At 36.0% G+C, this 16,434-nt stretch overlaps 1 protein-coding gene across 1 annotated transcript in view; it reads right to left on the bottom strand.

Annotated features, from left to right (window-relative positions):
• The window catches only part of LOC141328647 (uncharacterized), a 121,846-nt gene that overhangs the window by 18,987 nt on the left and 86,425 nt on the right, over positions 1-16,434 (bottom strand). Inside the window, exon 6 of the mRNA XM_073835409.1 lies at positions 4,381-5,059. Within this exon, the coding sequence (XP_073691510.1) occupies positions 4,381-5,059 (679 nt within the window). The remainder of the gene's footprint in view (positions 1-4,380; positions 5,060-16,434) is intronic.

Genomic DNA, 16,434 nt, shown 5'->3' with positions numbered 1-16,434 from the left:
AATCGCTGTTTCACGGCTGTTCAGAGTCGACCCGCGATTCATTAAACAAGCCGTGTAACAGAAACCCTGCAATGGATATTACTATCCAGAATAAAGTGAAAACACTATATATTAGCACAGTAGCAAAATCTGCAGTTTAAGACATTAACTTGTAAGCACAAAACACAAGATACTTATCCTTTCTAATAAAATTATGATTTTATTGATAAGAGAAAGTGAGGAAAGAATGAGTCTAAAGGAATGCAAATATGAAGTCCCAAGTTTATAGCAATATGTGCAATTGCTTAGACCTGAACAACCATCAATCACTTAATTAACCCTCGTATTGAGTCTCTCAAAGAGGTTATTAAACTTTATCAAATGCACCAGTTCAGTTAGAACCTGGAAGTTACTTGCGTTGCCTTTGTGTGAAGGGAATTCCTTTCGTTGCTCGTTCCAGAAAGGGGCCTTCCCGAGGTTGTCGATTGGTTGGTGGTCGGTCGATGTGATGTCTTCTTTTGCGTTGCCTGATGATGCGAGTTGTGCGCTGTTAAAGTTGAGGTCAGCGAAGACGTTTGGCTCGGTCGCTACTTGCACAAAACTTAACTAGAACATGAAACTCTCAACGGAAAGAAATAAAAGAATTAAAGTAAAAGACAGAAGTGTAATGATCTCCTCATGTTTCCTTTAGAGGAGCAGGCATGCTGGCATGCAGGCCAGGGAGCGTTCAAGAAGAACGCTAACAGCATCGGAACGCGGAGTAGGAGTGAGAGAGGAAAAGAGAGAGATTTGATGGTGTCCTGAGTTTTTAAACTCAGCTTTTGGACACATCCCAAATGGTGTCTTGACCAATTAAAACATTGTCCTAACTCAGGGGACTGTTAGTTTCTCCTCCCAACCATAAATCACAATGTTATCTTATCAGTCCCTTGGGTCCCAACTTTCCCGCTCTTGGCAAAGTTAAATTTGGACATGATTTCGGTAACAAGACTAAAATACATTTTACAAAGAATTGAATTATAGAAACATTTCAAGAATGCAATTTCGGGTTCAACCATAACAAACACCAGTATAAACCATTAAACTATTCAATGGTTATCAAAAGGAACATACACAATGAGTGATTAAAACATAATAGACAAATGTGTGGGTTACATAAATGATAGGAAATTATGCATAGAAATGATGAGTTGCTCCTAAGTTCTTTAGCACATTTTAGGGGCATACGTATATATCAATGGGCTGTTTTCTGGGCTGTATTGGGAGCGTGAGGGTACATTCTCTGAGCTGGGAGGTCAAAAGTTTAGGGAAGGAAGCTCAGTCTTTTGTCCTCCGGGGGGGAAGTCCACCAACCAAACTCTAATGACTTAACTCATGTGATGTTCATGATGCGCATTTCTTTGACCATTAATCTTGGTTATTTGCTCCAAATTTGACAATCAACAAGGGTCCCTTTGTGTTAATGTTGCAAGTTCCTAATTTTAAGCTTCTGGTTACTTGGTTGCATCAAGCTAGCTGGCTGGCGCCAGGCTATCAAACGTCAGATTTATGACGGGGCCTCTTGTGGAATTTGAGTCTATAGAAGTGTTTTAACTTCTAATCGAATCTCCTAAATTGTCTGATTCGCGCTGAAATCCTACACTGGCTAGCCAACACAAACAATGGAAATAAATAATAACTGTACTTGCAACAGTTTTGTTGCAAAGCATAATTTTTTGGTTCAATTTAATTAGATCTGGTGTTGTATACACTGCTGAAAAAACAATAGAACCCTGCCCAAAATTAACAGAAAATGTAATGGATTTAATGGTTATAATGGGAATTGTATTGGTTTTAATGGTAAGTATAACAGTGTCTGCTGGTGGGTGGGATGGTAAATCCTATTGGAAAAGTGCCCAAAACACACTACAATAAGGAATTTTGTAATAGTTTCACTGGAAAAAAGTTAAAGGTTCACAATGGTATTTAATAGAAACCATTAGAACTTCTGTGATGGTTTGTATATTAGGCTTTTACTGTTTTTTTTTTTTTAGCAAGGTAAGCATAGCATGCATCATAAGCAAGAAGGCTAACAAACCTAAGAGTTAACGTTATACCACTAATTAACACAATGACATGAATACCTTAATCATACATAAAGAATATTGTTGCATACCTTTATCTTTTGCCCGTTTCTCCTCATCTTATTTTCTTTTTTTTATTCCTAAATTGGGCACCTGACAGCTTTGGCCTTTTTCTCTCCATCGCTGTGTTTACTTAGTAATCGACACTCAACAGATTTCCCACCCCCCAACGCTGTCACTCACGACCAGAAGTCAAGACTAAACCAATTCACCTCCACATCATAATCGTTTTTAATTACCTATTTTTATTAGTCATTTCACACAATTAAAAAAAAAAAAATGTGAAAATTATCCGCTTCGTTTGGGAGAGGTGAACTGTACTCTGCGGTGTGTGTTTAATTAATTTGTCAATTAAAAGAATGAACACATGAAAAAGTGTTTAAGAGACTTTAGTACAATTTAAATTTGTATATACACTATTATATCAATATATATTTTTTTTGTTTTGTGTGTTTGGAGTGAAAACAACCTTTTTTTTTAAGTGTGTCACAGAAAATGACAGAAAAAGTCAGTTTAAGAAGTTCATTCATTCAGCAAATCAAATTACTAGAAAACTGCTTCTCACCACAGATAGCCAATGGTTTCAGAGGACGATGCAATAGGGTCTGGCTACAAACATGCACTTGCACTCTCAGACACCTGTGCTTCTGCAAGTAACCTCACTTGAAATAATTTTCAATTGAATCTCTTGTCATTTAACACAAGTAACCAGATAGTGAAGACAAGATAAAGGAAACAAAATTACAATGTCATTGCACACACCTGTCATGAGGGTCTCTGTCATGCTACGGTGGAAATGAATTAATGAAGAAGATGAAGACAATGCAAATAATCTTTATTAATCCACAAGTGGGTAAAAAACAATTTGTGAAACTGGGAATGAAACAAAATGGTATAAAATGACAAACAATGTAAAGACGTGTGGTTCCTCCGAATAATGATCCAGCAGTAACTGAAGTCAGTAGGACTGTTGTGATCATGTCTGTTAGTTCAGTTCAGCATAATGAACATACAGTATAAACCAAACATCTTCATCTTTAATTTTCATATCACAGAAATGATGAATGAACTTCAACTGCTTCATGAGTCCATCATCTATTATAAAGTTTAAGTGTCTGAATCACACAGTCCAATCACAAATATGCATTATACAACAATTGAACATTATATGAAACTCACAAGAAAACACAACAGTACATGCCATTGTAAAAATGGTATACAAGAATAAACGGTAACGCTTTAGATTACAACCCACGAAGAACTATGTAAGTAAACTGAATTTACGGTGTATGTTTCTGTAATTATAGTGTACCTATAAAGCACATACTTGTAGGTATAAGGGGACAATATGTTAAATTTGGGTAATAAGGGGGTAACAAACAAGATATGCTACCTGCAAAGAACTACATAAGTAAACTGAATTAAATTAGTAATACTATTGTTCCCCTCACTGTACAGTCATCGTTAACATTAAGTTTAGAGGTAGAAGTGGGATTAGCAACTATAAAAAATACGTTTTAGATATATTCAGATTGTGTGTATATGTATTGTACCTACCCTGTAACTTCGTTGAACAAGGGGGTAACAATCACCACTTTAATTTACAACCCGCAGATGTCGCACTTACCCTGTATCTACATGGAACAAGGGTATATTTTCCCAGTAATTTAAAAAAGCTTAAGTATAGATATAACAAACTTACGATTTAATAGAATAGGTACCTGTTAAGTTTTTTACTTTATATATATATATCTGTTTGCTACCCAGTTATTACCCAAACGTAACATATTGTTCCCTTATACTTACACGTAGGTACAATATAAATACGAAACATACAACGTAACTTCAGTTCTTTGCAGGTTGCATATCTGGTTGTTACTCCCGAGTTACAAAAACGTAACATAGCCTATTGTTCTCTTATAACTACACATACGTACTTTAATTGGTACACTATAATAACAGAAACATACACCGTAAATTAAGTTTACTTACGTAGTTATTTGCGGGTTGTAATCTAAAGCATTTAGAATAAACCTTTTTGACTTTGTTCTTTGGGAAGAAACTTCATCTTTAAGTTGATCTGAATCTCACAGTTGAATCTGATGAGGATGAGGTTCTTACTGTGAAAACTTTAAAATGCTTCTTTGTCTTGTCATTTGTAATGACTGGTTAGAACAGACTTATCCTGATTATATTTTATCACTTGATGCATTATTGAGTCACATTTGGTGATGATCCATCATCAGACCTGAAAGTACTGGATCTGAAGATGATCTACTTGCTGTGATGGTATTTTATATGACTGTGTAGAGAAGATAAATGGCTGAAACACTTCCCACATTCAGTGCAGTGATACGGTTTCTCTCCAGTGTGAATCCTCTCATGTGATTTCAGATTTGATGACTGACTAAATCTCTTGTCGCAGTGTGAACACTCATAGGGTTTTTCTGCAGTGTGGATCCTCTCGTGTGATTTCAGATTTGATGACTGACTAAATCTCTTGTCGCAGTGTGAACACTCATAAGGTTTTTCTCCAGTGTGGATCATCTGGTGCTGTTTTAAACAGTGTGCTGAAGTAAAAGTCTTGTCACACTCAAAGCACATGTAGTCTCTCACACCAGTATGCATTTTCTGATGTGCTTTCAAATTTTTTAGATATGAAAAACTCTTTCCACACAAATCACATGAATGTGTCTTCTCCTTTATATGAACTCTCAGGTGCTTCTTCAGGTTTGAAGCTCTCAGAAATGTTTTGCCGCATTGATCACATGAGAACAGCTTCTCTCTGGTGTGGATGTTCATGTGACCTTTAAGACCTGAAGATTGAGTGAAACTCTTCCCACATTGATCACATGTAAACGGTTTATCTCCAGTGTGAATTCTCATGTGACGCTCAAGGCTTTGTTTGTATGAGAAACCCTTTCCACACTGAGTGCAGGTGAAAGACTTCTTGGCTCCTATTGTCTTTAAATCTTTTTGTCTTTGAGAGCAACTAAAATGTTTTTCTTCAGTTTTGACATGATTTTCCTGCTCAACTTCGCTCAATTCTTCATTTTCCTTGTTTTCTTCAAACAGCTCTGAAATTAAAGTAGAAATGATTGATTTTCAGTAACTTGTGTACCAGTAAACCACATGTTTTGGGTTAATAAGTCTTTACCTCATTTTTTTGGTAATTATGAAACATTTTTGTAGATTATATGTCCTTGATACTCTTTCTATGAATGATGTACATTGATCTTCCTATTATTAATATTTTTGAAACATTATACGCACAACTCCAATGTTTCTATTGGGAGAACTAATAAATGTTTTCTCATAATGTTATTGAAACACTATTACAACAAATTTAAATCTACTTGAAGCTTTATAACCTTCAGCCTCATTAATGAAGAATTAAAGAATAAACACCAACCTGTTTGCTCTTCAGTATCCTCAGTGTGTTTCATTCTGCAGGGTTAGTGGAAGGAGCTTCACTCAACATGAATTTCTGTGTGGAAAAAGCAGATTTGCCAAAAATATCAATAAATCAGTTACTTTTTGTTACAAATATTGTTAACATTTCTTTCTATATTTTCTCATTCTTCCCCTCAGTATTAACACATTCAAATATATATTTAAAAATACACAAACAAAATAACATAAATTGGTCCAAATAACAATAACAGTAAAAATTAAAAACAAAAGCATAAAAACTGAAATGGGATGACACCCAACTTCATTAGATAAGTAACTACTCACTAGAGCACATCATATAGAAATAAGCAATAAAATAAATAAATTATATTATGTTATAGTTTTATAAACCACAAAGCAACATTTTAATATTTCCAGTCTACAGTATAAATCTTTTCATATTTATGATTTGAAATGTCCCACGTGACACAATTTAAAGTATAGCAGTATCTGTTTTTAATTTTAAACATTTAAAAAGCCGAAATTAAAGTTAATTTGGGTTTGGTATTAATCTGATGTTATTTTATTTGGCCTTTGTTACATAGAGTCAACAGTCTAACAAAGATATCAATATCACAGTTAGTTTTGACAATTGAGTGTTTTATTTCTTGGCGTCGTGCATTTAAAATCTTTTAAGACACAGAAATAATCACTTGATGATCTCTTACTAATGATGTAGTTTACATTCTGTAAGTCAGTCTGGCCATTAGCATTCATTTCCCACTAAACTCCAAATAACGAAACTGTTATTTACACGAATACAACACACACACACAAAAATCAACTTGGCATATTTTTTTACATGATTGTTCTTGGTGTTTATTTACCTCAGCAAACACACAAACAGCGCTGTACTCGATGAAAACAACACAGAAATGAATGTGTTTCGTGTTTATGTTTATATGTGAATGAATTGCTCACCTTTCCTCAGAAAACTCGACGACTGCGTCCAAAAACTTCGATGAGTCCCTTGATCCCTCTTCAGACAAAGACTTTACAGACAGGGTTTGTTCACGCTTCCTCTCCAGAGTGATTTCAGATTGACCTGAGTTTAATAATCCACAACAAGAGAGCTTTGCGAATACTTGAATACCACAAAACAAACTCTTGCTCGAAATGACATTAAGAGTGAATAAAAAGTTGGTCAAAAACCCAACACAAGCTGCCAAAAGTTTTGTTTCTTAGCTCAGCTCTCATGAAATCGAGGACTGCAGTCGCTGAGCTCAAGTAGAGTCCTTACGGAACATAAAGGGGGCGTTTCCCAATTGTTGGGCGGGATAGGCGTCTTTAACCATCCAATCAGAAAAGCCCTAAGAAGAGGCCATGTGTTATTACTTTCTTTTTTACTTTCTGGATTTCCCAGCTATTTTGTTATGTTTAGATCACTAAAAAAAAGTATTTATGTTGAGATCAGGAGAAATCAGGAGGGAGGGGAACAATGCTGCATGCTTTTAGATCTTTAGCAAAACAGAGAACCCATGCATTTTTTTTTTTTTTTTTTTTTACGTGCACAGACAGACTTACATATCAAAAGTCGCCTTGAAGTCATGCATCTTCGAAAGTGGAGCTGATTAAAATTCAGTAATATTAGAATTCGTTTAGATATGATTTAACATTATCTGCTTTTTAGTTAGGGATTTTTCTGTGGTGTGCCTTCCGTCAGTATCTTTTCAAACCTACATGATCACTATAAACTGATAGACAGTGATTACCCTCGTTCTTTTGTTTCTATACATGAAGAGACATTAGTGTAGATGGGCAAAGATAATCGCTTCATTTTGTAAATGTGGCCAATTACATTTGCATTAAGCATCCAGTTTGCGCTTGTCTATAATTTGAATGAATAGCTTGCATTTACAAAATGAGTCCGCAATAGCAGAAATAAGCCTTTTAATTAAAGGCCCATGTTTAATTAATTTGTCAATAAAATGAACAAGTGAAAAAGAAACTGTTGTACAACTTAAATTTGTATATACACTATTATATCCATATATTTTATTCTTATGTCACAAATAATAATCATAAGGTTTACTGGGTTTTACATTCATTCATTCATTCTTTTGTTTGTGTGGTTGGTGTAAAAACGTCTTGTAGGAATTCGGCTACGCAAAGCGCAAATACCGAACAAGTCATCACACTTCAAAGATTCCTTTGTCCTGGCCAGATGTCATTAGATTCTGCGAAGAGTGAAGCCTTCTTCAACTTTGTCTACCCCAAACTTCATTTGCCTTCAGGCTATCACTCCAGGAAACACAGCAGCACTAAAAGTTAATCCAGTCAGAAGGATAATGGGTGGTTTTTGGACTCATGATTCGATTTGAATTCATAAAGCTGGAATTCAGCCTCATTAATGAAGAATGAAGAATAAACTAGAGTTCGGGTAGCCTATTCGGACTTGTACTCGGACTCGAGCTTTTCGGACTCAGGAATTATTGCAGAGTCCAGCTGAGTCCAGGGACAGTTGATGGAAATCATACTGACTCGATGCCTTTTTACAAAAGTGACATTCAGTATTCACACGTGTTTAAAAGTCTTGCCAGTACTTTAAAGCCTGCTGGTTTCTTTGCATACACACACCCAAAGCGCCTCTCAGTCAGCACGTGAATACTGAATTAAGCATTATTTTGCATGTTATTGCTATACGCTTAGACCAAAAATAATGTCAAAATGCATCATCTTGGAGAGTATTCATGCAAATGCAGTCGGTTTTATCTTGAGATAATTTAGACAGTTGGCATAAATACAGATGTGTCAAATATATGATCTGTGCATTTTAAAGCGACAGCATTTACCTATTTTATCTCACAATTCATATATATATACTTTGATTTGCTTACTTTTTAATGGGTGGCTGGATTTTGTAGACGGTGCCTTAAACGACATATTAGCGATTATCCAGCAAATATTAAACATTTAAACTAATTTTAAAGCGCTATAAAAGCGAATACAACAAATTTAAAAATGCCGAAGATACATCTCAAAAGACAGAGAGAGAGACACACATGCTGTATTACTCAGTCACCTGCATTTTTTTGTTGACGATTTGATATGATCCAGAATTGTTAGGCTCTTTGTAGCTCATCCTGGAGTTAGCTTTAGGTCCGTTAGCTCAAACCTGCTTGGGAGCAGTTTATTTCATGCAAAACATGATTAATTTGTATCGGTTTTTTTAAGTGAAGATGATACTAAAACTGCCCCAATCACTGATTTATTTCCCCCTTCACAAGAGTTGTTAAACCAGGGAAATATATAGAGAAATCATTTAAAACCGATTTTGAAATTAAGTAAATATATAAACATTACAATTATCAATTTAAACTGTTTGCTTAAAGTTGTTTTGTGTTTGATGAGAAATAAAAACAAGAGCTGAAGATATATATATTTTTTTTATTATTATTATTATTTTTTTTTTTGTGGTGTACTTTCATCAGTGCCTCTGCAAATCTACATGAACACTAAACATACAGCCATTAACCTTATTCTTTTGTCTCTATACATGAAGAGACCTTTGCAAAGATGGGCAAAATTAATGACATTTGCATTAATCACCAAGTTTGCGATTGTATAATTTAAATGCTGTCAAATTGCTGCGCAATATTACCCCAACAAGCACTACTGATGTCATATTTTATTATTAGTGGCCTACAGAACCTCAAAACAACTTAAGAGGAAAGTTAAAGAGGGCTTTTAAAAAAAAAAAAAAAAAAAAAAAAAAAAAAAATAATAATAATAATAATAATAATAATAATAATAATAATAATAAAACTGGGTTTCTGGATTTTTTTTTTTTTATTTGTTTTAATTTTATTTTTTTAAGGCCAGCACTTTACATTTTAGTCTTAAAAAATATTAGGAAAAGGGATGAGCGAAAAGTATCAATTATTATATTAATTTAAACAATTATTATCAATCAGTTATTATATTAAATAACACACAAATATAGTGTATTCACGGTTCAGATTTGTATAATTAATTATATTTAACAGACGGGCTTATTTAATTTGAACATGCAAATTCGTTCTTTGCCAGCAAGTTTCACTTTTGGAACGGCAGAAATGTAGCGGTTTCCAAACATATGAGTATTCCCTCGAACTTGGTAAAACAAAAGATCATCGGTTTACCATCTTGACTTGAAAATATTGTTTTCATTGTCAGTTTTTCCATTTATTATTTGCTAATGTTAGTGTTTACGTAAGAATACATGTCCTACTAAACTAATTATTACGGTGAGCGACTGAAAACTAGCGAGCTCTCCTGCTGGGAGATAGTACTAATATCGAAAACTGAAAGCTTTAAGCGGTTACTTACTTTTCAAATGTGTTAAAATTGATCATTGGAGTCTAATATGATCCGCACACAGTTGCCCATCGCTGCTCTATATGACTCTTAGACACAGTATCTGAACTGAATAACTCAAGACAGCAAGATTTAAGCGCATAAAAAAAAAAAAAAAAAAAAAAAAAAAAAACACCTATTGTAAAAAGTTTAATGTAACAATTAGATTAATCAATTTCCATGTTTCTGTAATAACTATTCAGGGATTTAATACAGTATAATGATATCAAAGCGTAAACATCATTAAAAAGCTGCATGCAAATATCCATAATATCCATTGACTGTTGCTGTAATCTGCCCTTTTATTTGTAGAGAGCATTTTATTATAATATTGTGTCACTATTTCCTCTTGGTGCTGCGAGTTCTTCCTCCCTGCAAAAAAGTTCAACACCAAAGCATTTACTGAGCTCCAATGATTGCGATTGCTCCAGATTAATGTGATTCATCAGACTGTCAAGTCAACTATATTTCTATAGCACTTTATACAATACAGATTGTGTCCAAACTGCTTTATGAAACCCATAAAAAAATGCAATATCACTTACATCCTGAAACAAAATTTCATACAAGAGTAAACCTTTTTTGACATTGCTCTTTGGGGAGGAACTCCATCTCTGAGTTGATCTGAATCTCACAGTTGAATCTGCTGGTTTTGAAGATGAAGATCAAATTTATTCACTGTGGAAACTTTAGATAATATTTCTTTATCATGTCGTTTGTAATGACTGGTTAGGACAGTTGTATCCACATGATAATTTATTGCTGGATGCATTATTGTGTCTCACTTTGTGAGGAAGCGGCATGCTGGATCTGAAGATGATCTACTTATTGTGGATGTTTCTTGTATGACTGTGTAGAGAAGATAATTGTGTAAAACGCTTCCCACATTCAGTGCAGTGATTATTATTATTTTAAAAAAGCCCTATTCGGACAGTAATTGTCTCTCATGGGGGCGTCAGAGATTTTCACAATTCACAGGGGGTAGTCTGTGATTTAATTTCTTAGTGGTTGGAATTTGTAGACGGTCCCTTAAACAACATTAGCGGAAAATACCAAACTTAAATCTGACTTTACCCGCTATAAACGCGACCATAAGAAATCAGATAAATCTCAAAAGAGAAATAATGTTAGAAATAAAATTGTCACACGGAACAAAATGCTGAGCTTTGTTTTGTTTAATTCCCAATGAATTAAACAATTACAGACCAATTTCAAATCTCCCTTTTCTGTCAAAGATACTAGAAATGGTAGTGTCCTCACAATTGTGTTCTTTCTTAGAGAAAAATGGTATCTGTGGATCTAGGATTTCCAGTCAGGTTTTAGACCATATCATAGTACTGAGACTGCTCTTATTAGAGTTACAAATGATCTTCTCCTGTCATCCGATCGTGGATGCATCTCTCTATTAGCACTACTGGATCTTAGTGCTGCGTTTGATACTATTGACCACAATATTATTTTAAATAGACTTGAAAATTATGTTGGCATTAGTGGTACACTGGTTTGGTTCGAATCGTACTTATCTGACCGGCATCAATTCGTAGCAGTAAATGATGAGGTATCATATCAATCACAAGTGCAGTATGGAGTACCTCAAGGCTCAGTACTAGGGCCATTACTTTTTACACTTTATAGGTTACCCTTGGGAGATATCATCAGGAAACATGGTGTTAGCTTTCACTGTTATGCTGATGATACGCAGCTCTATATTTCTTCACGGCCCGGCGAAACATACCAATTTGAAAAACTAACAGAATGCATAGCTGAAAAAAAAATGGATGGCAAGAAATTTCTTACTGCTAAATTCTGAAAAAACAGAGGTGTTAATTATTGGACCTAAAACCCCCACAAGTAATAACCTAAAACACAGTCTAATACTCAATGACTGCTTTGTAAATTCATCGTCTTCAGTCAGGAACCTAGGTGTGCTATTCGATAGCAATCTTTCCTTTGAAAGCCACATTTCTAGCATTTGCAAAACCGCATTTTTTCATCTAAAAAAATATATCGAAATTACAACCTATGTTAACAATGTCAAATGCTGAAACATTAATTAATGCGTTCATGACCTCAAGGGTAGATTATTGTAATGCTTTATTGGGTGGTTGTTCTGCACGCTTAATAAACAAACTCCAGCTGGTCCAAACTGTAGCAGCTAGAGTTCTTACTAGAGCTAGAAAGTATGACCATATTAGCCCGGTTCTGTCAGCACTGCATCGGCTCCCTATTAAACATCGTATAGATTTTAAAAACTTGCTAATTACTTATAAAGCCCTCAATGGTTTAGCTCCTCAGTACTTGAGCGAGCTCTTATCATATTATAGTCCCTCACGTCCGCTGCATTCTCAAAATTCTGGCAATTTGATAGTACCTAGAATATCAAAATCAACTGCGGGCGGCAGATCTTTTTCACATGTAGCGTCCAAACTCTGGAACAATCTGTTCGGGAGGCAGACACAATCTGTCAGTTTAAATTTAAATCTAGATTAAAGACCCATCTCTTTAACCTGGCCTACACTTAATACATTTCATAATCCAAATCCGTTAAAGGATTGTTAGGCTGCATTATTTAGGTCAACTGGAACCAGGGAAACTTCCTATAACACCTGATGTACTAGCTGCATCAGAAGAAGAATGGCATCTACACTAATATTAGTATCTTTCCTTCTTATTCAGAGGTCACTGTAGCCACCTTTTATCCAGATCAGATGGTCACTGCAGTCTCCCGGATCTAGTCCGTACCCATCAGCACCCAGAGATATCCTCTACAGCCCTGAATGTCAGCAGAGACCACATCAAAGACAGATCATCAGTGAAGACCTCATCACCTAGACGGCCATCGACGCAAGACAGCGAAAACCAGATGAGTCCTCTCCAATCTGATTTTGTGGCAACTTGGAACTCTTGCATCTACATTAATATTAGTCTGTTTGTTTCTTATTCCCAGGTCACCATAGCCACCAGATCCAGTCCGTATCCAGATCAGATGGTCACTGCAGTCCCCCGGATCCAGTCCAAACCAAGAGCAGATGGTGGATCAACACCTACAGCCGAATGTCAGCGGATACCGTGTCAACTAGATGAGCCCCAGAGACAGATCATCAAGAAAGAACTCCTACCCTAAACGGCCACCGGCACAAGACCATGGGAACCAGATGAGTCCTCCCCAATTTGACTTTGTTGCAATATGGAACTCTTGCATTATTATTGACATTTTACTTTATTATTTTAATACTGTAAGGTTGCTTTGACACAACGTGTATTGTAAAATTCTGTATAAATAATCTTGACTTGACTTGACTTTGCCATTCATTTAATTCTACTCCAATTTAAAGTAAAACCGAGCATGCATTTCTGACAAGCAAAATGCCACTTTTATTATAAAACAGGAAAATGGGAGTGGCATAAACAGTCAAACAGCTTATTTTGCAGTCAAAAATTACTATCTGATTATTCGGACAGTAATTGTTTCTCATGATGTTGTAAGTGATTATCTCAATTTACAAGGGGTCGATTGTAATTTTATTCCCAGTGGCTGGAATTTGTAGAATGTCAAATTAAACAACATTAGCGATTATTATCCAGCAAATACCAAACTTAAAACTAACTTTACCTGCTATAAAAGCGACCATACAAAAGTTGCCGAAGAGAATCCTCAAAAGAGATATAACGTTCGCAGCAATAACCTACTTCATATCTATTCGCATTCATGCCTCTCACAGATTATGAGCCATTAAGTAACAGCAACATTATCATTCCAAACATCTAAACAATCATTTACACGAACATACAAAAACACAAAATCACTTAGGTCTGAATGAACTTAACTCGTTTTTCCTCACATGCTGCCTGTCTGTTGTTCTAAGTGTTTAAATAACTCGGCAAACACACAAACCGCGCTGTATTTGAAGAAAACAACACATGAATTGCTCGCTTCTCCTCAGAAGACGCTGTTGTGCCCAAAAGTGTTGAGTTTCTTGGTTTCTTAATAGACAATGACTTTACAGACAGCGGTTGTTCACAGTTCCTCCCGAAAGCGATTTCACACTGACTTCTGAGGCAGCATATCTCTTTGATGATCTCCAACAACAGAGCTTCGCTGATAATGAAGCGACTATTTAATTACTGCAATGCTAATTTAGTAGAAAGGTAAAAAAAGATGGTCAAAAACCTACATTGACATACAAAGTGTCCAAACTTGTATTTCTTAGCTCAGCTCTCATGGAATCGAGGACTGCAATAACTGAGCTCAAGAGTCATTAAACAAAAAAGGGCGTGTCCTAATTACTGGTCGTTTTTATTTATCCAATCAGAAAAGCTCCAAATAGAGGCCATGAGTTATTACTTTCCCTTCATGAGAAATGAGAAATTAGGAGGAGGAAAAAACAATTCTGCATGCTTTTATCACTTTTGTAAAATAGCAAACATGCATTTTTCAGGTGCACAGGCATACACATATGGGAAGTCATGCAGTTTTGGATGCAAAATAAATAAATTTGATTAGATTTTTTTTTTTTTTTTTTTGTGATGATTTACAGAAGCGGACAGTAGTGAAGTACACTCTTAAAAAGGATGTGTTAAAAACTTTCTTAACACACCTTTGTGTCTAGTTAAGGACAACACATTTTGTGTTAGTTTTAACTCAACCAGTGTGTTATTCCAGCTAACACAGAAAATGTGTTGTTTTTTTCTACACACTATTGTGTTATAAATTCACAATTTGTGTCAAGTATGTTTTATTTTTAAGCAATTTTTGTATGCAATAAAGACACTGCAAACTAATGTATAGTTTACACAATTTATTAAACCTGCTACTAACAATTACATAAAAAATCAAAAAGGTTAAAAAGAGAGGTAAACAATCACAATACAGTCATTTCAACATTTTAATAGTTCCTTGGGTTAAAAGTTGTTAATGGTTTATAAAGTTTGTACTTTAAATAAAAAAAAAAAAATTGGTATTTGACAACCTCTTAAGTATTAATCATTTTATTTACATATTGTTATCAGCATACAACTGATGGTGAGGGTCGTGAGATGAAGTCTGTCGTTTGTCTCTGTCATGTCAGTAACTGCCACAAGCGCTTCAGGAGTGTCTTCCAGTCAAAGCTGCAGGAGTAAAATAAAGATACTTTTGTTATTTATAGGCTACACATAGCGAATTTTGTACAATAGCGATAGCTAAAAAGGCAAGAAAAGCTTAAGCATCAGAGATTATGCTAGCGTTAGGGCAATTTGCACAATACATGGCACCACGAATGTTCATTTTCAAAGAGAAAGACGCGTGACGAACGAATGCATTTCCTCATGTGAAGCACTACAACGTGTCAATGATTAATTAAAAGCGATTCTGTTCACAATTAATCTAACAAAATAAACTATAAAGCTTGTTAAAATAAGCTCCCACCGTCGAGATGTGCAGCAGGCGCGGCCGCAGCTCGCATGGCCATTCGTGAGGTAGTTTTCCGGCTACCATGTATTAGTGATGGGTCGTTCTTGAACGATTCGTTCATTTTGAACGAATCTTTATGTGACTCGAGAAGAACGAGTCGTCTCGGGGAGTGATTCGTTCAGTCGCGCATGCGCAATTGCGCAACTATGAACGAAGGACTCAAACCCGAAGACTCGAGAGATGAACTAATCAATTCTCTTTCCAGCTCCAGCAGCATAGGTTAAGCGTATGGGGCTGTCACATGATGAACGAACGACTCGGACCCGAAGACTCGAGAAATGAACTAATCAATTCTCTTTCCGGCTCCAGCAGCATAGGTTAAGCTTATGGGGTTGTCACGTGATGAACGAACGACTCGGACCCGAAGACTCGATAGATGAACTAATCAATTCTGTTTCCGGCTCCAGCAGCATAGGTTAAGCGTATGGGGTTGTCACGTGATGAACGAACGACTCGGACCCGAAAGACTCGAGAGATGAACTAATCAATTCTCTTTCCGGCTCCAGCAGCATAGGTTAAGCGTATGGGGTTGTCACGTGATGAACGAACGACTCGGACCCGAAGACTCGAGAAATGAACTAATCAATTCTCTTTCCGGCTCCAGCAGCATAGGTTAAGCTTATGGGGTTGTCACGTGATGAACGAACGACTCGGACCCGAAGACTCGAGAAATGAACTAATCAATTCTCTTTCCGGCTCCAGCAGCATAGGTTAAGCTTATGGGGTTGTCACGTGATGAACGAACGACTCGGACCCGAAGACTCGATAGATGAACTAATCAATTCTGTTTCCGGCTCCAGCAGCATAGGTTAAGCGTATGGGGTTGTCACGTGATGAACGAACGACTCGGACCCGAAAGACTCGAGAGATGAACTAATCAATTCTGTTTCCGGCTCCAGCAGCATAGGTTAAGCGTATGGGGTTGTCACGTGATGAACGAACGACTCGGACCCGAAAGACTCGAGAGATGAACTAATCAATTCTCTTTCCGGCTCCAGCAGCATAGGTTAAGCGTATGGGGTTGTCACGTGATGAACGAACGACTCGGACCCGAAGACTCGAGAAATGAACTAATCAATTCTCTTTCCGGCT

The sequence above is a fragment of the Garra rufa genome, chromosome 1 (genome assembly GCF_049309525.1).
Source record: "Garra rufa chromosome 1, GarRuf1.0, whole genome shotgun sequence".
NCBI lineage: Eukaryota > Metazoa > Chordata > Actinopteri > Cypriniformes > Cyprinidae > Garra > Garra rufa.
The sequence above is the reverse complement of the archived record's forward strand: the minus strand, read 5'-3'. Positions and strand labels throughout refer to the sequence as shown.